This window comes from Pediculus humanus, genomic scaffold (genome assembly GCF_000006295.1).
Source record: "Pediculus humanus corporis 1103172108287 genomic scaffold, whole genome shotgun sequence".
NCBI lineage: Eukaryota > Metazoa > Arthropoda > Insecta > Psocodea > Pediculidae > Pediculus > Pediculus humanus.
In genome coordinates this window covers 520348-541162 of record NW_002987856.1, presented here as the reverse complement: position 1 = coordinate 541162, position 20815 = coordinate 520348, and the positions used below count along the sequence as shown (strand labels likewise).

Genomic DNA, 20815 nt, shown 5'->3' with positions numbered 1-20815 from the left:
AAAAAAAAAAGAAAAGTAAACAAGGGACATGTTTTTAATAATAATAATAATTAATAATTTATAATTACCTTTTTATTTGTACAATTTGTACAAAAAAGAAAACATCACTGAAAATTATTTATTTATTTATTTTTTATAAAAAAAAAAAAAAAGCAAAAATATTTGCGAATGAATTAAAAAAGTAATGGTCGACAATTCGATTAATTCACAAAAATATTTAATCGAAATTTTTTATTAATTATTGTCAAATGGACAATAAATTTAAAATAAAAATTCTGTTTTGATTTATTAAATTATGCAACACATGCAAATTAAAACAAGGACAACAAATACAATTGATAAAGAAAAGAAAAAAAAGATTTCAAGTCTCGAATAAAGTTTAAATGTTATAAATTCATGCACCGATATTCAATTTTACAAAAAAATTCATTTAAAACTACATTAAAATTATTTATGACTACAAAATTAACTACAAAAAAATCAAATTTTACACAAACTACTACTGTACTCGATGAATAATATTGTCAAACCAAACTAAAAATGACAAATCGAACTTGCATTGTATTAAAAGTGACAATATCGATAAGGCCATGTTGGGATGGATTTTACCAGTGTTTACTTTATTTTTGTTGATAAACAACAAGTTAATGTTGGAACAGTTAAGAATTACACAATTGAAAATATTTAATCTATCCATTACTGCTTTTATAAACATTTACAATGATAATGAATTAAACAGAGAAGAATCGAATGAAAAAATTACTCTTGTCATTTTGTTTTCAATTTTAAATGACAGTTATTTATTTACATTAAATAAATCCTAATTTTTGTTAAATTTAATATATAAATTAATGTAATTTACAATGGGATTGGGATTATTCGTTGAATGAAAATGCAAAAAAAAAAAAAAAATTCATTTTTAATGGCCTAACGGTTTCATATAAGTGTAAATAAATGCAAGATTCGAGAAAAAATAACCAAAATTCATTAATGAAAACTTACCTTCGGGAAGTTTTCTTGCCGTTTTGTAAGGCCTGGAAACCATTAAATGCGGCCATGATTTTTCCAATTCCGGTGATTGAGGAGTGTTTGATAAATTCGCGTCCGTTTCGTTTTTATTTTGTAAACTATCATCACTTTTATCAACTGATGCACTTAGAGAAGCCTCTACATTGGCGGCCATTTTTGTTTTGTATTTGGTGTGCTTTTGATAAAACTAAGCGTAACGTTGAGCATCCGCATCCTCTTGTTTTTTTTTTATTTTTATTTACTCTATTTAATTACGAAATTAATTATTTACATTTAAAACAATAATATTTTCATTTTTAATTATAATAATAATTTTTTTTTTTTTACAATAATCAATTATCGCTCGATAAAAGTTTTAATGAAACAAAATTATTTGATTGTAAGACGCTCAATTCACAGTAACGCGCTTTTTTAAAAAGTCCGTTAAAAAAAAAAAAAGGAAAAGAACGGAATCAATTTTGAATTAAACTATTTGAAATGTTTATTTTTTTATTTTCTCTTAATAAAAATAAAATTAAAACATCGCGATCGTGATAATTAGTTTATTTTCAAATCGTTTTTAAAATTAATTCACGCGCATACGTAATAATAATAATGGTTTTAACGGTTATTTCTGTTGTCATCAGCAACGATATAAATAGTCTTATGTAGGGGAAGAATTTTCCAAGGGATTTTTGTAAGAGTAACAGAGTTTTTATTTAAAAATTAATTTTTTCATTATTATTAATAATGAATCCAAGCGAAGAATCAGAACAATGGGGAATCGATGTAAGTTTTTTCTTTTTGTAATCTTTTTCCTAATAATGGCGAGCCCAACAAAAAAAAAAAAAAAAAATGTCTGAGTTTAATGTGTAATGTTAAATATAATTTTCAGGATCTGTATAAAGGTGGAGAAGAATACGATCCCAGCGTAAATTTCAGACAGGTCGAAGAAGATTTTGCAAAGGTAAAAATAAAAAAAAAAGATTTTTTTTTTGTCTTCGAGAATTATTAAATCCTTACTCTTATATTATTATTATAACTGTTTAGTGATTGCAGGTCATAACGGAATTGGAACAAAATGATAAAGTTTGTCATTTTCTTAACGAATTTCAACGTTTGATGGATTCATTAAAAGAATCACACGTAAGAGAAGTAGAATTGTTTGATAAAAATAGACAGATAAAAGCAAACATCGACGTAATTACAAATAAATACACTTTAGCCGTTAAAGCGATATATAACAATCGCGAAACGATTGATAAATTACAAAAGGTAAATTAAAATTCGATTCGATTATTCATTAATAATCATTATTATTAATAATTTGTTTTTAATTTTTTTAAAAATAGGAATTAACATCAACGTGGCGATTGGTCGATGCAGCTCACACAAGAGAACAACAAATGCAAGATGGCATAGATAGTTTAAGATTACAAATATCTAGGCTGACACAAGAAATAGAAACTTTGAGAAAAATGGGATCAGATCAAGATCAAGAGTAAGGCAATGAAATAAAAATTAAATTAAGTACATTAAAACGTTTTCAATTTTTTTTTTCATACTCATCCCTTTTTTTTAAAAAATTAACGAAAAAAAAAAGCAAGAAAAAAAAATAAGAAAAATAAATAAGAAAAAATTGAATTTTTTCAGAACCGGTTCTATAAATAAAAACAAAGAAGCTTTGGCCAGAGAAAGAGATAGATTATTAAACGAAATAAATTTAGCAAAAGATAGATATGCACAAAGTGTCAGATACCAAGAAGATTTGGAAAAAAAATCCGAAGCAATGGAAGCAAAATTAATGGAATTAACAGCGGAATTTGAAGTTTGAAAAAAAATTTTCTCTCTCTTTTCTTATTGTTCCCCTAGGGGAAAATCAAAAAAAAAAATAAATAAATTTTGTTTTCAAGGGTCAAAAAACCGAATTGGCTAAAGAAAAACGTTTCAAGGAAAAATTAGAAGAAGAATTGAAAGATTTAAAAAACGAATTATCCCTTAGAGATCAAGAATTGATAAATCAAACGAGTCAAACGACGCAATGCACTAGAAATCAAGTTAAATTAGAATCAATGTTAAGAGAAAATAAAGTTAATATAATTATTATTATTATTATTATTATCATTAAAATGTCATAGAGAAAATAAAAATAAAAAGTTTAAATTTTTTTTTTAGGTAATCATGGACAAGCAAACGAAAGAATTTGTAGAACTTCAAAATGCATTCAAATTACAAAAAATGGAATTTGATCACATGGCCGCTCACAATGACAAAATACAACAGGATTTAAATACGAAAAGTTTAGAATTAAAGGTTATGCGAGATTTTTAATAATCAATCAATCACTTAACGTGAAAATATTATCGAAAAAGCAGAATAAAAATTAAATAATTTCATTTTTTGTACACGCTCGTGTGTTCAGATGAGAGATGACGAAAATATAAAATTAATATCGGAAAATAAAAAATTAACCGGAGCAAAATCATCACTCGAAACAAAAGTTGGAATATTGAAAAATGAAAGAGCCACATTCGAAGTTAAAAAAAAAGATTTACAAACGAAATTGAATAATCTCGAAAAAGAATTAACAGAACTTCGTATTGCATCACACGTCGATAAAAAAACCGTTGAAACGATGAAAAGAGAAAAAGAATTCATGGTTAAATCAATACATAAATCCGCTGGTATTGTTATTTTCATATTTTTTTAAACGTGGAAGAAGAATAACGAAAAAAAAATAAAGATGGAAATTTCTTTTTTTTCTTTCAGTTCACGCTCAAGAACAACAAAAATTATTATCGTTTAAAGATGTTTCGATGAAAAAATTAAAAGAAGTCATTGATGAAAATGACGAAACGATTTCGAAACAAAGAGGAGAAATAAATTCGTTGCAAAATGAAAAAGATAGACTCGTGTCGGAAACGGTTAATTTAAATACTCAAATGCAAAATTACATGGAAGAAAAAAAATTAAAAGAATTGGAATTGTTCGATTGTAAAAAAAGAATAACTAATTCCGAAGCTAAAATTAAATTGCAAATGACCATGTACGATCAGGTAAGTCGGTTGTTTCGTTTCCCGGATTCCCCGAAAATCGGGACTCTCGATGTAATCCTTAAAAATAATATCCCGAAAATTTTTATGTTAAGGCAAACGTGGAGGGAAGAAATTAAATTTTTCTCTCTTTTGCGCGTTTTTTCATAATTTTTCCCGATTGCGTAATTTAGATTTTAAGATGGCAACAATGTTGATTGGGATGTGTTTGTTGATTGTAGTGGAAAGTTGTGTTTGTTGTTCCGAGTGCAACCACTTTGATACGACTCTTCCGACAACACATTTGCAATCAAGCTTATATAAAAATTTTTTTTTTTTTTTTTTTGATTTTTCTCTTAACGATTACTAAAACTTGCAAATTATTTCTTGTACAGGTGAGATCGGAAAGGAATCAATTATCAAAATTTTTAGCAGAAGCAACGGATGAAGTTAACGAAATGAAACACAAATATAAAATAAAAGCATATCAAGTACAACAAATGAAAGAAGACATACAAACGAAAGAAAATCTCTTGATGAAAGATGAATTTAGTAAGTTTGTCGATAAAAATTTACAAAAATATTAGTTTCAGTTATTAAAACAACGAATCGTATTTAATTTATAGCAATAAAACGAGTGATTAAAGAAAAAGAAGAAGTTAAAAGCGAATTACAAAAATCAATTTACGAATTGAAAAAGAAAAAAGAAGAAGTTACGCTACTGAGTCAAGAAGAAAGCAGACTACAAAAAATAATACAAGATTCGGATAAAGAAAGGGCTAAATTAAAAAAAGAATTAAAACAGGTAAAGTGGAAGAAGAAGAAGATGATGAGGATGAGGATGATGATGATGATTAATTTCGATTTTAGGTATCGAACGAAAGAGACATATTAGGTACGCAATTGGTTCGATCAAACGACGAACATTCACTCATCGACGAAAGGGTTAAAATAATGCAATCGGTATTGCAAAAAGGCGAAGCTCAATACGGTCAAAGAGTCGAAGATATAAGATTGTTAAAATTGGAGGTTAAAAAATTAAGACAGGAAAAAGCCATGTTGTCGAGAACGATAAACAACACGGTGGATTTAAGACAAGAATTGTTTCATTTGGAAAGAGATTTCACAAATGAAAAATTAAAATGTCGAGCTTTGGAAGAAGAATTACAAAATCCGTTAAACGTACACAGGTGGAGAAAATTGGAAGGTTCGGATCCGACAACGTTCGAACTCATACAAAAGATAAAAATATTACAGAAGAGATTACTGACGGCAAACGAAGATGCGATCAAAAAGAAAAATCTTTTAAGAGAAAAAGAAATATTGTTTGAAAATTTGAAAGCAATGGTGACACGACAACCAGGTCCGGAAACGTTTGGAAAATTAACAAAATGTCAAACGGCATTAAAAAGGAGAAATGTTAAAATGAAAGTGAGAAAACAAACAAAATACAATTTTTTTTTTTTGTTTGTAGTAAATAAGAACTTTTATAGCGTAAAATTTTTTTTTTGTTTCAAGTGTCTCGTTGCCGAATTGACAATGTTTGAAAATCAAATATCGAGTTATAAATTGGCCAAAACAAAAGCGGATCAAGAAATTTACGATTTGAAAAAAAAATATTATAAACTGGTAAGGAAAATTTTCATAGAGTAAATAATCAATATTTTTCCGCGTGAAAAAAAATTTTTGTTTTTGTTTGTGTTTTTCGATGTAGAAAGTACGAGAACAAAAAGTCAAAATGAAAGAAAAAGATTTGGAAAAGGAAAAAAGTTATTTACCCGTTTTGGAACCGATAATTGGAAAACGTAACAAAACCGGAAGACACGTCGGTGGCGGTTTTAACGTATTTCATTCTCATTTTACACCGAGAATAGCAATTAAAGAATTTTAATCACGTGACACGTCATTATTTATTTATTTACTTTTAACGTATTTAATTATTATTATTATTAACGATGATAAATAAAAAGAGTCGATTTCTAAAAAAAAAATTTTTAATAAACGAGATTTGGAAAATCTTGGTCCCCCACTTCGCGCCCCTTTGTGATACACTCTCCCCCTTCCAAAGGGGAGGAAAAAAAGGAGGTCAAAAGTTTACAATTTTCCAAATGAAAAAGGAAAGAAAATATTTATTTAAATACGAAGATGTTTTTTAATTAAAAAAAAAAAAAGAAGCCATAATAATAATTTTTTTTTTTTTTTTTTTTTTTTTTTGTAGAAATTAATTTTGGAAATTCGGCAACAAAAAGCAAATGATGATGATGATAATGAAAGTTCAAATTTAGTAAAAGGAAGAAGAGAGAGAAAGAAAAAGGAAAAGGGAAAAATGTTAAAGAGAAAGGTGAGAGAGAGAAAGAGAGAGAGAGAGGGGAGGAAACGACAAAAGGATTTAAAATTTTCCACCCTTTGTACAAAAAAAAAAATATTCTTAATCGATACACGAAAATCAAAAATGATTTTTTTTTCTTTTTCAAACAGTACAAAAGAGAGAAAGAGAGAAAAAGAGAGAGAGAGAGATGAAAGAAAAATTTTAAAGAGTCCGCAAATTAATTTATAAACCGACCAACCAGTCAACCAATCAGACAATCAACCAACCAACCCTCTCATCCCTTACGCACACGCAAAAAAAAAAATCATTGTTTTCTTCTCTCCCTTCTCTCCCTTCTCTCCTTTCCCCCTCTCTCCTTTTCTCTCTCTCTTATTTTTCTCTCACCTGTGTTTTCTTTTACGATTAAAATTTTTCCAATTGGTTTCTCTAATTTTTATGTCCACACACACACACACACACGCAATCAAAGCAGCAACAAAATAAAAAATATTTATTACGTCACGTGACCATTTTTTTTATTAACATTTGAATATCTGATAACAGATGATAAGAAATTTAATTTTTTTATTGGGTTAAATTATTTTTTACACTTGAGATTTACTTTTTTTTGGGAGGAGGAAGGGGTGGCTTTGGATTTTTTTTTTTTTTTTGATAATTTTTAATTATTTTTTCCTATTGGGGTTTGAGATTTGGTTTTTTTTTTTTTTTAATTTATTAAACCATTGATTATAATCAATAATATCGATCGATATATCGAACGTACCGGATGTAGGAAGATTTTGTACGTCGAGTTGGTTAATAATTGATGTGTGTGCGTGGGGGTCTCCTAAATATTTTAATTATTTGCTCCCCGATTTTAGGGGGGTTCGAGTTTACAGGTTCTCCTTTTGCTCTTTCTCTCTCTCTCTCTCTGTAACTTTCTCTTCCTGGTTTTCTCTCTTTTTCTTACTCTCTTTCTCTCTCTGTCAGTTTCTTTGTCGTTTTCTCTCTTTCTCTCTCTGTCAGTTCCTTTGTCGCATTCTCTCTCTTTCTCTCTTTCATTTTTTTCTCTCACTCTCTTTCTTTGTCAGTATCTTTCTCGCATTTTCTTTTCTTTCATTCTTTTTCTCTCTCTCTCTCTCTGTCTCTCTCAGTGTGTCTTCCTCGCATTCTTTCTCATTCTCTCTCTCTCTCTTTCTTTCTCGGTTTTTTTTTCTTTCATTTTTTTTTTCTCACTCTTTCTCTGTCTGTATCTTTCTCGCGTTCTCTTTCTCTCTTTCATTCTTTTTCTCTCCCTCTGCGTCTCTCTCTCTCTTTCTCTCTGTCCGTGTGACTTTCTCGCATTCTCTCTCTCTCTCTTTCATTTTTATTGTCTCCCTCTGATTCTCTTTCTCTCTGCTTCTTCTCTGGTTATCGACGGTCAAATAAAGACCAACAAAAAGTATTAAATATAATAATCGGTAAATTCAAATAACAGATAACTGGTAGATAATTTCTAAAAGATGGCAGGCACACGAATGAAGACACGTGACGCAAACCTTTTTTTTATTATTATTATTATTTTTTTTAAGGGATGAATTTTTTTTAAAAAGTTTCTTCTTTCTTTTGTTTTTTTATCCTCCCTTTAATCACTTTTTGACTTCGGTCCTTCCTCTCTCTCTCTCTCTCTCTCTTCGGGACGTTCTTTTTTTGACGTGTGCTCCCAAAAACAACCCATTCTTTACACATCCTCCCCCCCCCAAAAAAAAAATTTTTTTCTGTTATCGCAGGTGCCCTTTTTTGATAGTAGAGAGAGAAAAACAAAAACAAAAATTTGAAATTTAAGGAGAGTTTCTGGTCATTTTTAAATCCGTTTTTTTTTTTTTTTTTTAAACCGGAAATTCGATTTCCTTTCTCTATGAAATTCTTTTGAAAATTAATAAAAAGTTTCAAATTTCTCTCATATTTTTTTTTTTGGTAAAAGTTTTCGCTCCACACCTGACTTGGTTTTTTTTTTGTACCTTAAAACAAACGGACGGACGTGGTGGTTTTTATTTTCCTTTTTTTTTTTTTTTAAAAAGGGAAGTTTTTACCCTTTGCTTTTTCAACTGTTAATAATCCATTCTCCGCATCCATCCATCCTTCTCTATTTTCTCGTTTTACGTTTCGTCTCCTTTTTTTTTTTTTTATTAATGACGTCATCATCACAGCTAACTTAATAATTTTATACTTAAATCCATTTAAATCTCCTCAAAAATGAAAAACTAAACTTTTCTTTTAAAAAGAAAATTCCACATATACCCCACTCACCCCCCGCCCCCGACCGACGACCGACCGACGATTACGTAACGCCTCTGACAAATAATAATAATAATAATTATATTAATAGTTGTCAGTTAAATACACGAAATCATTTTCTTAAAAATCGTTCGACTGGTTAATCTCGAATAATACGAAAAATTACACGTTTGTGCGTGTGTGTGGGAGTGCGTGCGTGCGTTCGTTTATGTGACCAAAAGTAAAACAATAGTAGGGAGGGAGGGAGGGGGTAGTTAGTACGGCCCATTCAGTTCGTGCATTTTTTTTTTGTTTCTACCCTACAAAATTCAAAATGAATCGTTTGACGTCATTGAAAAGGGAAATTTAATATTTAACTTTTGAAACCAAATTGGATAACTAATGATGATGATGATGATGGTGGTGGTGGTGAAAAAATTCAACCCCTGTCAAACGAAAATATCCGAACGTATTTTTTTTTTTTTTTAACTGACACCACATAACCATTTGAAAATGAAGATGAAGAAAAAAAAAAAATTTGACACCCTTATTTAACATATTGTAAACCCGATTTGGGAAAACTTTTTTTTTTTTTCCTTTTCTTTTTGTTTTTGTCCGAAGAGTTTTTCGACGTTTTTTTTTTTTTTTTGAAAATAATATCAGTTTGCGTATAGACAGACGGACACACACACACACACACAGACACACGCATACACACACACACACACACGCATACGTACACACACGTTAACATATTTTTTAAAAAAAAGTGAAATTTTATTTTTTTCTGTTTTATTTTTTTCCAGGGGGGGGGGGGAGTAAGGGAAGGAAGTACTCGCGTTCGAATCATAATGAAAATTATTATTATTATTATTATTATTTGTTTTTCCATTTATTATTTAATCGGATTCGTTTGAAAATATGGACGGATATGAATTTACAATAACGTATAAGGTATTTTTATCATTTATTATTTATTTATTTATTTTTTTTAATAAGAATCCTAATTATTTACATATCGTTTTGTTTATGTAAATAATTATTATTATTATCAATCAATCAATCATGTTATCATTGTTATTATTATTATTATCATTTTAATATTACTACCCTCGTCGTCGTCGTCGTTTCCAGCTGTGGTAATAATACCAAAACGTACGACCAGCGCAAGAATTATTATTATTACCAATACTATTATTATTATTATTATTACTTCTTTGAAACGATTGAAAGGTAATTAATTTATTAATTAATTACATAAATAATTATCGTCTGCTAATTATTTAAAGACCATTTTCCTAATTTTAAATTATTTTTTCAATTAAATTAAGAAAAAAATTCTTTTTTATAAGTAAAAAAAAAACTAACGTAAAAATAATTCATTAATGAATTTTAGGAACCCATGATAATAATAATAATAGTATTAGTATTAATAATAAATAATGATAATAATAATAATAAATTTATCGAAGGTGAATAAAAGGTGAAAAAAAATACATAATGAAAATCAAATGAAATTTTTTTTTTCTATTTAAAAAAAAAAAAAAGAAAACATTACGTGTTTAATTAAAAAGGAATGATTGATTGATTGATTGATTATTTATTAATTTATGATTTAAATAATTTATTTTTAATAATTAAAATAAAAATAAAAAAAATTAATTTTTAACGTAACCAAAAAAGAAAAAAAAAAAAAGGGAGAAGAAAAAATCAATTGAAGGGCATGGGTTGAGAAAAGAAAATAAAAAAGCTCTACCCACATTTAATAATGGCCCCTTTATTCCAACCAATGAGAATTGAGGGTTGAGAAAAGAAAATAAAAAAGCTCCACCCACATTTAATAATGGCCGCTTTTTTTTCAACCAATGAGAATTTTCTTTCTTTATCAACCCCCTTTTCAAACGTATCTACGTATGCTTTCGCATTTTGTTTTGTTTTTTGTTTTTGTTTTTTTTTTTTTCTTACGTATTTTTTTTTTATTAAATTATTTTAACAAGATGATATTAATAATAATAATTTTAATAATAATAATAATAATAATAATAATAATAATAATAATAATATAATAATAATAATAATAATAATAATGATAATGATAAATTTAAAAGGGAAAAAATATTTTTTAATAATTAAATTAATAATTCGAAGAGAAAAAAAAAATCACTCGATTAAAATACATTATTAATAAGTAAAATTTTATTAATTGTAATTTTTAATAAGAAGATGAGAAAATTAATTAACACATAATAATAATAATAATTATAAAAATTTCAATTTAAAAAAAAAAATGTCGGCGAAACAGAGATTTTATCGCGGGAGATATAAAAATACGTTTATCTACTCTATGAAATAAAAAAAATAAAAATTGAAATCGAGCCGCCATTTTTTTTTCTCGGTTTCAACAAGACGATTTTAAATTTTATCATAGAGTAATAAAAAAAATTTTTAATCATTTTTTTTTTTAAATTCCGATTTCGGTTTATTATCGGTTTATATTTCGGTTTAAAAAAAAAAAAAATGGCGGAAACATTCAAAAAAAGAAATTTAAACGGAATAATAATAATAATTACCTTAATTAAATATCTAACGGGTCAAAGGTCGAAATCGATCTCGTATCGAATTATCGACCGTTAACTTACTTTAAAATACTTAATAATAATAATATTTTAAAAAATTAAAAACGCGCCTTTAAAATTAGAAAAAAAATCAGTAATTTTTGAGTCGTTACCAAAGCAACAGCTTTCATTCTTTACTATGGCTGCAGTTTTCAATCATATTTAAGATGGCTTCCCTATAATAATTTCATATACCCGTTCGATATCTTTTTTTTAAATAATAATAATAATTTTATAAACATCCCTTTCGAGTTACGAAATATAAAAAGAATTATAATTAAATGATTTCGTTGGGAGATTTTTTTTTTTTTTCTGGAAAGCAGAAAGAAAATGACGACATGGAAAAAAAAAAAAAGGGAAAAAGGGAAATTTAATTCATTTTTTTTTTTTAATAATTTTAAACTCACGTAGAAATAAGTTAAGGGTTCGCAATGGATGGGAGTTACTACGTTCCAAACAATCCGGCGCACTATGGCCTTACAGATTCTGCTCCTGGTCCAAATGGTTCTGGAATCTGCAACAGTCAGTTTTGGCCCTCAGACGACATGGGATCATTTTCATTATCACCATTGGATTTAGATCAATTATTTTCATTTAGTCCATCGACATCATATAAGTAACTATCGTTTAAATAATAATAATAATAATAATAACTTTTTTACTTAAAGTGACGTCAATTTTTTTTTTTTTTCAGGAGTGATTTTTCTATGGTTAAAGAAAGAGGAAGTAATGGAGGTGATATGGCAGATGTTTTACTATCATTAAAACATCCCGTAGTTCATCCTGGACAATTATCACCGTCTGGTTTTACGTGTCATGCCAATCCTCAATATCAAGGACCATCAGCGAGTCTTTCTTATTCCGTACACCCACAGGTACGAACCCGAGTCTTATACATATATATACCAAAACTCCGTGAAAACCTTTTTCTTTCTCTTTGCAGATGTTATCGATGTCTCCAGGTGGTGGTGGCGGTGGCGGAGGTTGCGGACAACAATATTTCACAGGACCGATAGAACAAAATAACATGTTTAATGGGATTCCGACAAATAATACGTCACAACATAACGTTTTTCCGTCCATGAGCGTGAATGTATCCATGAACATGACCATGCACGGATATCCGGGAACCGTTAACACTGATAACATTCACACTCAAATGTCTTGCCCTCAGGTAAGTTTTCTTATCAATTAAAAAACCGTTAATTGTTTTTTTTTTAAATTAAAAGAATTTTTTCAATCAATCAATCAATCATGTATTGATAATAATGATTAATTTTTGGATAATTATCACTACAACAGATACAACTACTACTACTACCACTACTACTAAAACTATTTTATTTAGTAAAAAGAAAAAATTATTTCGAATAAATCATATACTGTGTTTAATGATAATGATAATATTAATGATAATAATAATAATGAAAATTTATATGCTGTAAAAAGCTCCGCATGGAGTTCTGGAATATCCGGGATTAGTTTGAGGACTGTGATCGGTAGCAATGCCCAATTTAACGCTGTGAATATTTTCTCTTCTTTCAACTCCGCCCATAGAGTAAATAATCGGATAATTTCTCGGTACGGAAACATCTGGATAAACGTAAACGCGATTTCTCAAAAGTCTCCAGGATCCGGATTCGAAATTCAATTTTCCATCGGTTTTTTTACTCAATTTAACAAATTTAAACGGTTTCCTTATGTCGTAATTGCAATAATTATAAAAACCGCCTTCTTCGGAAAATGTTTTATTATTAAAATTTCTCTTATTTATTTTAGTATTTTTATTATTTTCATTATTCCATGAATTTTCATCGAAAACCGTGTCTTTCTAAAACGAAAGAAACGCACAATTTGAATTTGAAAAAAGGATTAACGTGTTAAAAGGATAGAAAAAAAAGAAAATCAATCATACCTGGAGACAAGGATCAGTTTTATTGAAAAAAACTCCAAGTGTTGGACAGTATACAGCATCCAAAAGTAAATCCAGTGAATCTTTAGGTTCAAAAGGTCTTTTACATTTAACATTTTTTCTCGCGCTGTTTAACGTTGCGTGGGCGTGAAGTCTTTCGTACCATTTTAAACCTCTGCTCCAGTGATAATCTTTTTTTATAGAATCTTTAACCCATGCAATATCTAATTTACCCAATGGTAAACCTTCTTCTTTATCGATTTTTGGTGTCGGTCCTTTATTTGGAATCGTATAAGGATGTTCGATGCCAAATTTTGTCGCGTACCGAACCATAATCCACAATAAAAAAAAAAAAAAACTTTAAAAAATATTAACTGATAATTTTTATTTTTAACTTGAACTGATATAAACAAAGGGTGTGATTCGTTTCCATGGAATCCATTTTTGCTGTCGTTAAATGAAATTTCCCTTCCTTAATGTTAAAAAAAACCATTTGAAATTTTTTTTTTTTTTAAGGTACAATGGACGTCAAATAATACATCAAATCCATCACCGGTTTATTATACTAATCAGAATATATTAAGTCCACAATCTTATAATAATGGTACAAGTGCCACGTATTCATTTACTGCAGATTTCCGACCGCAAAATCCTACAACCATAACACCGGATTTTACAATACCGTCATCATCACCACCGTCGACAGCAACAGCAACGACATCGTTTAAACCCATAAGTAAGTCAAATAGAAGAAATGGAAATTTTTCAACAAAAATAACAGCCTCTGCTTCAGCATGTTTTCATCAAAATGATAATCATTTTAATAAATATTCACCGACGTCAGACGAGGATTCGTTATTTCCTCATTCGAATCTCTGTCGTATATGTGGTAAAACATATGCGAGACCGAGCACTTTAAAAACGCACTTACGCACTCATTCCGGTGAAAAACCATATAGATGCGACGAATGTAATAAATCCTTCAGTCAAGCAGCTAATTTAACGGCTCACGTTCGTACACATTCCGGTGAAAAACCATTTAGGTGTCCCATTTGCGGCCGAAGATTTTCACAATCCTCTTCCGTGACGACACACATGAGAACCCATTCCGGTGAAAGACCATACAGGTGCAGACTGTGTAAAAAAGCATTTTCCGATTCTTCCACACTCACCAAACATTTGAGAATACATTCCGGTGAAAAACCATATCAGTGTAAATTGTGCTTGCTTAGATTTTCACAATCCGGTAATTTAAATAGGCATATGAGAGTTCACGGAAGTAGTTTAACCGTTTGATATTATTATTATTATTATTAATACCGTTAAACAATGTTATTTTTTTTTGTAATGTAAAAAAAAAAAAAAATACAATTAATAATTTATTTATTTATTTAATAAAAAAAAAATTTACTTGAGAAATCCAGCTTTTTCTCTTTTAGGTCCTAATGAATCTTCTTCTTTTAATGCTCTTTCTAATGTATCTTGTAAACATTCTCCAGCGCTTCCACCCAACTGGAATTTTAAAAAATTTTTTTTATTTTTAGGGAATGTAACAAGCTATTATTATTATTATTATTATTTAAAAAAAAAAAAAGTAAACCTGAATCATTTCTCTCAATGTTATCGGATGAAGACTTCCACCGCTTATTTTTAATAATGATGTTATCGAACCTGAACCATAAGAAACTAAAAGTCCACCACCGCTAACAGCTTCTTCTTCTGCGCCTGGATCGACAACACAATGATCACCAATCTGAAAAATTTATTAAATGTTCCTTCACAAAGTTAATTTTTAAATGTTTTATTTAGTTATTACAGGTTAATTAATTCAACAAACCCTCATGACTGTGACAAAAACAGGAGTTTTGGATGTATCAAGTCTCCAACAATCATATGGATCTTCAGATATGACAAGTTCAGGATCGCAACCGTCTAAAGCAGCAGCGACAACTCTAGGTATGAATGTATTTCTCAAAGCAGCTTTTACTCCTAATCCGACAGCATCGAATAAATTTCCACCACATTCTAATATCTTAATTAAAAATAATTTTTTCATGATTGTCGTAAGAGTGATTAATAATTTTTTTTTTTTTTTTTACAAAATGTAAACTTACAAGTACATCAACATAAAGTTTCCAACATTGAAATTTAGGTAATATGCAAAGTGATTTTAAATCTAACGATTCTGGAGCTGAATATGCTCTCGTCAGTGCTGAGCTTAAATCATTCGCTAAATCTTCTCCGCCTCTTTTTTCAAATGCAGGTGTCGCATTTGCTGAACTAATCGAGTAAAAAATTATTATTATTATTATTATTATTATTAAAATCATTTATTAATTTGAAGTAAATGCAATTACCAATCGACAAAAAATTCAATTTTTCCCTTATCAGGATTTTCAATTGTTGGCTTAACAATTTCTGCTTTGACTCCGACAAGAATATCTGTATTAGCCAACCTAAGTCGAGCTGAACCGTTAGCATGAGAAACAACATCAGTTTCTACTTCTATAGGCCTATATTCGCTTCTAGTTCTTCCGTCATATCGAAAATTATCCTGTAAATATACAATTCAAATAATATTCATGAATTAAATCAGATGATACAATTAATTAAAATAATATATATAACCTCGACTCCGTGAAGTATGAATATTTTTTCTGATTCGCTATAACATCCGACCGCCATTTTTAATAATTATAAAAAAAAGAAATAAATGTATCAAATTAATAACGATAATTGAAACTTTTTTAACCGTTTATAACGAGCACATTTTACCATAAACTTTTTTAAATCGTCATACACTTCAACGGTTTTTTTTTCAAACGCGGAATGTTAACGGGTTAACATAAAATAAAATCGAATAAATTTATTTAAATTTATATATATTATATTATTATAAATAATTACAACGGTGAATGTGTTTTATTCATAGAAATTATTAATAATTTTAATAGATTTACATATACAAATAATAGGTTACAACGATTGTCTATTGACACGACAATATAAATATTATTTTATTTTAATGAAGTTATGGAATCGAGCTACTTGTGTCCTCTTAGCCGCAATTAATAATTTTAAAGGTATTAAACAATTTAATTTGATTGAAAAGATAGAAAAATATTTACAATTAAAGATGAATGACTTAAGAAAATAGCATAAACCAAAAATTATTTTAATTTAAATTTAAAAAAATAAAAAATTTTTCCCAATCATTTGTTGTCTTTGGTTAGTCATAATAGATCTTGAATTTGAAACTCTTGTTTAAACAAATTTTAAATTTTTCATAAATTTTACGAAACTGTTTGTTTTCGTACGAAATAATTATTAAACAAACACTTTGATAGGTGATAATAAAAAATCCAAATATTTCATCTTTTTACCTTCGACCAAAATTGAAGTCACTGATGAACTTTTGGAAAATAAAAAAATATTTATAAAGAAAACGACGAAACGTTACAATGACTCAAAACGTTAACAAAACCTTAGAAAAATTTAATTTAAATTGTGTAAATGATACATCGAATAAAAATCCAATTTTAAAAAATGTATCAAACAATGATAAATGATTTGAAAAAAAAAAAAATGATAGAATTTTACATGATGCAAAATGTAAAAAATATTACATGAATGATTTCAACAGTTTTAAAATGCTCAACAATCATTAAAAAAACAGTTCACAAGGTTTAGGGCTTTATTAAATGTTTCGAAAGAAACATAAAAATCAATGACAAATATTACCTGAGGGGGTGTCACATGAATAAAACACACTTACAACCAGACAGTTGCAGACATGTTTCAATAACTTATAATTGTTTTCTACTTTCCATTATTTTACAATCATTTGTTATCATTATGACAACAATTTTAAAACATGTTTCAGGTGTACAATATCCAACAAACAACTTTCTTGTCTGACAACAATAAGACAATATGATCCAAATAAGGCCACATTTCAATGTGATCAATACGAAAAAGGTTTCTGTCGTCAATAAACCATTTGAAAATCAATACATTTACTTCAAAATGAAAAATGTGATTATATCTAATGGTAAGTTTGCTAAAAAGTGATATAATAATAATAATAATTATTATTATTATATCACTTCATTTAAATTTCACTTAAAGTTCATTTAAATTTTAAATAAAGTAGGTTTGCGAAATGTGTGTCAAACGTTTTACGACTCAAACAGGTTTATTAAAACAACTCATATAAATGCAGGGCATGAACCTAATAATTCAATTCAATGTCATAAATGGTATCTCATAATAATAATGATGATGATAATTTACTTTTTAACTTTTTTTTATTTAGAAAATGTTGAAAATGTAAGAAACTTATGAGAAACAGGTTCGATGACAATTCTTCCTTGTTCTCATGTTGTGATAAGGTACACAATTCCTGAGACAGACCTTTTTACACATGTAAAATCTTTCTCTCTCTCTCTCTCTCTTTAACATTATTGAGGAAATTCTTTATTACGAATGTTCCCAACTTTTCAAAATAAGTCATGGCCATTTTTGTTGTTTGTGTGGAATTGACGGAATTTTTGAAAGAATCAAAAAATTTAATTTCGATTCAATCTAATTTATACACTTGTTATACAATGTACAATATTATTATTATTATTATCATTATCATTATTTTTATTTTTTAAATATTTTGCTTGTCTTATCAATAAAAAAAAAAAAAAAAATTTAAATACTTTTCCAGGCGGTTCATCAGTATCACTACCCGGATATAATACTCAAATTAATTAAAATTATCATTATTATTATTAATAACTTTTTTTTTTTTTTTTTCAATAATACCGTCGATTGTCTTTCTCTTCTTCTCCACCTCCACCTCCTCCTCCTCTTCCATCTTCTTTTTCGTAATAATAATAATAATAATTATAATAATAATATTAATAAATTAAGTGAAAAAATAAATTACTGTACTTAGAGTGGTAGTATTTAAAATACAAGGGATTGTTCCCATTATGTTGACACACTAAATATCGACCGACTTTTTCCCTTTTTTTCAATATGGAAACTTTGGAATATTACAAATTAGTACGACCTAACGGCTGGAGGTACCGTTTTACATTCGTTTTCATCTAATGTTTTATCTATTACAGGCCTGTATTCGATCGTTACCTGAAAACAACGACAAATAATTGATTAATTCGATTAACCAGAATGGAATTTTATTGGAAATTCCTGTAAATCCTGGATTCTTACTTCTCCCGTATCGACGTTCATGCACGTTAACGTATGTTTTCTCCAGTGATTTTCAATCGATTTGGGTTGTTGATTTTCCAACGGTTGAGAATAATTATATTCATCGATTCTATCCTGTTTTTCATCGGAGTAAAAAGAAAATTTATTATTATTATTATTAATTTTCAGGGATTTGGGAAATGCAATAGAAATGAATTTTTTTATATTTAGCCAACCTTGAAATCTTCTCTTGCGTGTGCTCCACGAGATTCTTTTCTATTTTCGGCTCCTATAATCGTTTGCAATGCGTTTATCATTAAATTTTGCAATTCTAAACCTTCGACCAAATCCGAATTCCATATCAGACTCCTGTCGTAGACTTTTATATTTTTAAGTTCTTTATACATTTTGGCCATTTTTTCACATCCTTCGGCTAATGTTTCCTGCGTTCTAAACACGGCCGCGTGATTTTGCATCGTTTTTTGCATTTTGAGACGAAGGTCGGCAACGGAAATGGATCCGTTTGCATATCTAACGTTATCTAAATTGGTTACAGAGTCTTCGCCGTCGGACTGCAAAAAACAAATCGTTTCATTAGAGCATCATTCCAATCGAATTTTCATTTTAATTGATAATGTAACTCATGCTCACATCCGATAATTCCATTGTTTTCTCTCCAGGTTTGTTCTCCGATGCGATCGTTTTGGCGCAAGCCCTACCGAAAACGACCAAATCGAGTAAAGAATTAGCGCCCAATCTGTTAGCGCCGTGAACGGAGCTACACGCGCATTCTCCGGCCGCGTACAAACCATTAACAACGACGTCGTTACCAACACCGTCAACGGTTACAACTTGACCTTTGTAATTGGTGGGGATGCCACCCATGTTGTAGTGAACAGTTGGTAGAACGGGGATCGGCTCTCTGGTAACGTCAACGCCGGCGAATATCATTGCCGTCTCGGATATACCGGGAAGTCTGGTATGTAATTGTTCGGGTGGAAGGTGATGAAGTTGAAGGTAAACATGATCTTTTTCCGGTCCGACACCTCTACCCTCGCGTATTTCAATTGTCATTGACCTAGAAACGACATCTCGCGAAGCTAAATCTTTTGCGACTGGAGCATATCGTTCCATGAATCTTTCTCCTTCGCTATTAATTAAATAACCTCCTTCTCCGCGGCATCCTTCGGTTATAAGGCATCCAGCACCGTATATACCTACGTAAAACCCGAAAAAGGTTTTTTTTTTTGTTAAAATGGAAATATCATCACTGTAAATCCATTGAAATTTTATTGTTACCAGTTGGATGAAATTGTACAAATTCAAGGTCTTCGTTATGAAGACCAGCCCTGCTAATCATTGCTGTACCGTCACCCGTACACGTGTGTGCTGACGTACATGAAAAATATGCTCTACCATAACCTCCAGTGGCTAATACCTACATAATTTAATTTATTAAATTGAATCGAATGAATATTTTTTTATCAATTTGAAATGATTATAATCAACTCACTGTATTTTTGGCTCTGAACCTATGTATCGAACCATCTTCCAAACACAATGCAATAACTCCCTTGCATGTTTTTTCATTTTTATCCATGATTAAATCCAATGCGAAATATTCAATGAAATAATTACAGTCATAGCGTAAAGATTGACCATAGAGTGTGTGCAACAAACTGTGGCCTGTACGATCAGCAACACAACAGCAACGATGAGCTTGACCACCTTTTCCAAAGTTTAACGATTGACCACCGAAAGCTCTCTGATAAATTTTACCCTCATCTGTTCTACTGAATGGCATACCTAAAATATTTTTTTTTAAACTGGTTATTTATAATTTTATCACGACAATAAAAAAAAGAAATTTTCTGACCATAATTTTCCAATTCGATAACAGCTTTAGGAGCTTCTCTAGTCATGTAATGAATAGCATCCTGATCTCCTAACCAATCTGAACCCTTAACAGTATCATACCTGTAATTAATTACACGCATAATAACACCATTTTATAAAAAAAGTCACTTTTAATTAAAAATGCGAAAATAAATTTTTTTTTTTACATGACAAGATGATAATATTTATCATCATTTTATTTTAATTAGATGTGGTTGCATAATATAATAGATTATCATCTTACATGTGCCATCTCCAATCATCTTGTTCCATGTTTCCAAGGGCAGCATTGATACCACCTTGAGCAGCGACAGTGTGTGACCTTGTTGGAAAAAGTTTCGTTATAACAGCAGTGTTAAAACCTTCTGCTACTAAACCGAAAGCTGCTCTTAATCCTGCACCCCCAGCTCCAACGACAACAGCATCAAATTCATGATCAATAACTTGATATTGTCCCTGAACACATAAAAAAAGGAAAAACCTTAATATTATTATTATTATCACACTAACGCGATAATTCCTTTTTTTTTATGTCTTGATCGAATATAACTTACAGAGCAATTTGATCTGGCACGTTTTGAACCAT

The 20815-nt window shown here is 29.2% G+C and overlaps 7 protein-coding genes across 7 annotated transcripts; 3 read left to right on the top strand and 4 right to left on the bottom strand.

Annotated features, from left to right (window-relative positions):
• Window positions 1–499: 499 nt before the first annotated feature.
• On the bottom strand, window positions 500–1183 carry Phum_PHUM530200 (uncharacterized protein; the record flags this gene model as incomplete). Its single annotated transcript, XM_002431428.1, has 2 exons — window positions 500–699; window positions 1003–1183. The coding sequence occupies 2 exons, from the start codon at window positions 1181–1183 to the stop codon at window positions 500–502; spliced, it is 381 nt and encodes a 126-aa protein (XP_002431473.1).
• A 693-nt stretch (window positions 1184–1876) lies between these two features.
• Phum_PHUM530190 (uncharacterized protein) lies at window positions 1877–5931 on the top strand (the record flags this gene model as incomplete). Its single annotated transcript, XM_002431427.1, has 13 exons — window positions 1877–1954; window positions 2068–2283; window positions 2361–2509; window positions 2662–2836; window positions 2922–3098; window positions 3184–3321; window positions 3431–3692; window positions 3778–4064; window positions 4436–4592; window positions 4667–4845; window positions 4911–5471; window positions 5559–5669; window positions 5755–5931. The coding sequence occupies 13 exons, from the start codon at window positions 1877–1879 to the stop codon at window positions 5929–5931; spliced, it is 2667 nt and encodes an 888-aa protein (XP_002431472.1).
• Window positions 5932–11650: 5719 nt separating this feature from the next.
• On the top strand, window positions 11651–12414 carry Phum_PHUM530180 (glass/che-1, putative; the record flags this gene model as incomplete). Its single annotated transcript, XM_002431426.1, has 3 exons — window positions 11651–11835; window positions 11914–12094; window positions 12163–12414. The coding sequence occupies 3 exons, from the start codon at window positions 11651–11653 to the stop codon at window positions 12412–12414; spliced, it is 618 nt and encodes a 205-aa protein (XP_002431471.1).
• A 237-nt stretch (window positions 12415–12651) lies between these two features.
• Window positions 12652–13464, bottom strand: Phum_PHUM530170 (uncharacterized protein; the record flags this gene model as incomplete). Its single annotated transcript, XM_002431425.1, has 2 exons — window positions 12652–13050; window positions 13135–13464. The coding sequence occupies 2 exons, from the start codon at window positions 13462–13464 to the stop codon at window positions 12652–12654; spliced, it is 729 nt and encodes a 242-aa protein (XP_002431470.1).
• Window positions 13465–13588: 124 nt separating this feature from the next.
• Window positions 13589–14427, top strand: Phum_PHUM530160 (protein glass, putative; the record flags this gene model as incomplete). The annotated part of the gene is made up of 2 exons (XM_002431424.1): window positions 13589–13609; window positions 13648–14427. 2 exons carry the CDS (start codon window positions 13589–13591, stop codon window positions 14425–14427), a joined length of 801 nt encoding a protein of 266 aa, XP_002431469.1.
• A 111-nt stretch (window positions 14428–14538) lies between these two features.
• Window positions 14539–15816, bottom strand: Phum_PHUM530150 (Exosome complex exonuclease RRP42, putative; the record flags this gene model as incomplete). The annotated part of the gene is made up of 6 exons (XM_002431423.1): window positions 14539–14643; window positions 14732–14884; window positions 14969–15163; window positions 15246–15411; window positions 15489–15685; window positions 15760–15816. 6 exons carry the CDS (start codon window positions 15814–15816, stop codon window positions 14539–14541), a joined length of 873 nt encoding a protein of 290 aa, XP_002431468.1.
• A 2367-nt stretch (window positions 15817–18183) lies between these two features.
• Phum_PHUM530140 (succinate dehydrogenase, flavoprotein subunit) lies at window positions 18184–20815 on the bottom strand (the record flags this gene model as incomplete). The annotated part of the gene is made up of 9 exons (XM_002431422.1): window positions 18184–18270; window positions 18355–18468; window positions 18570–18905; window positions 18985–19550; window positions 19633–19771; window positions 19847–20139; window positions 20210–20310; window positions 20474–20710; window positions 20784–20815. 9 exons carry the CDS (start codon window positions 20813–20815, stop codon window positions 18184–18186), a joined length of 1905 nt encoding a protein of 634 aa, XP_002431467.1.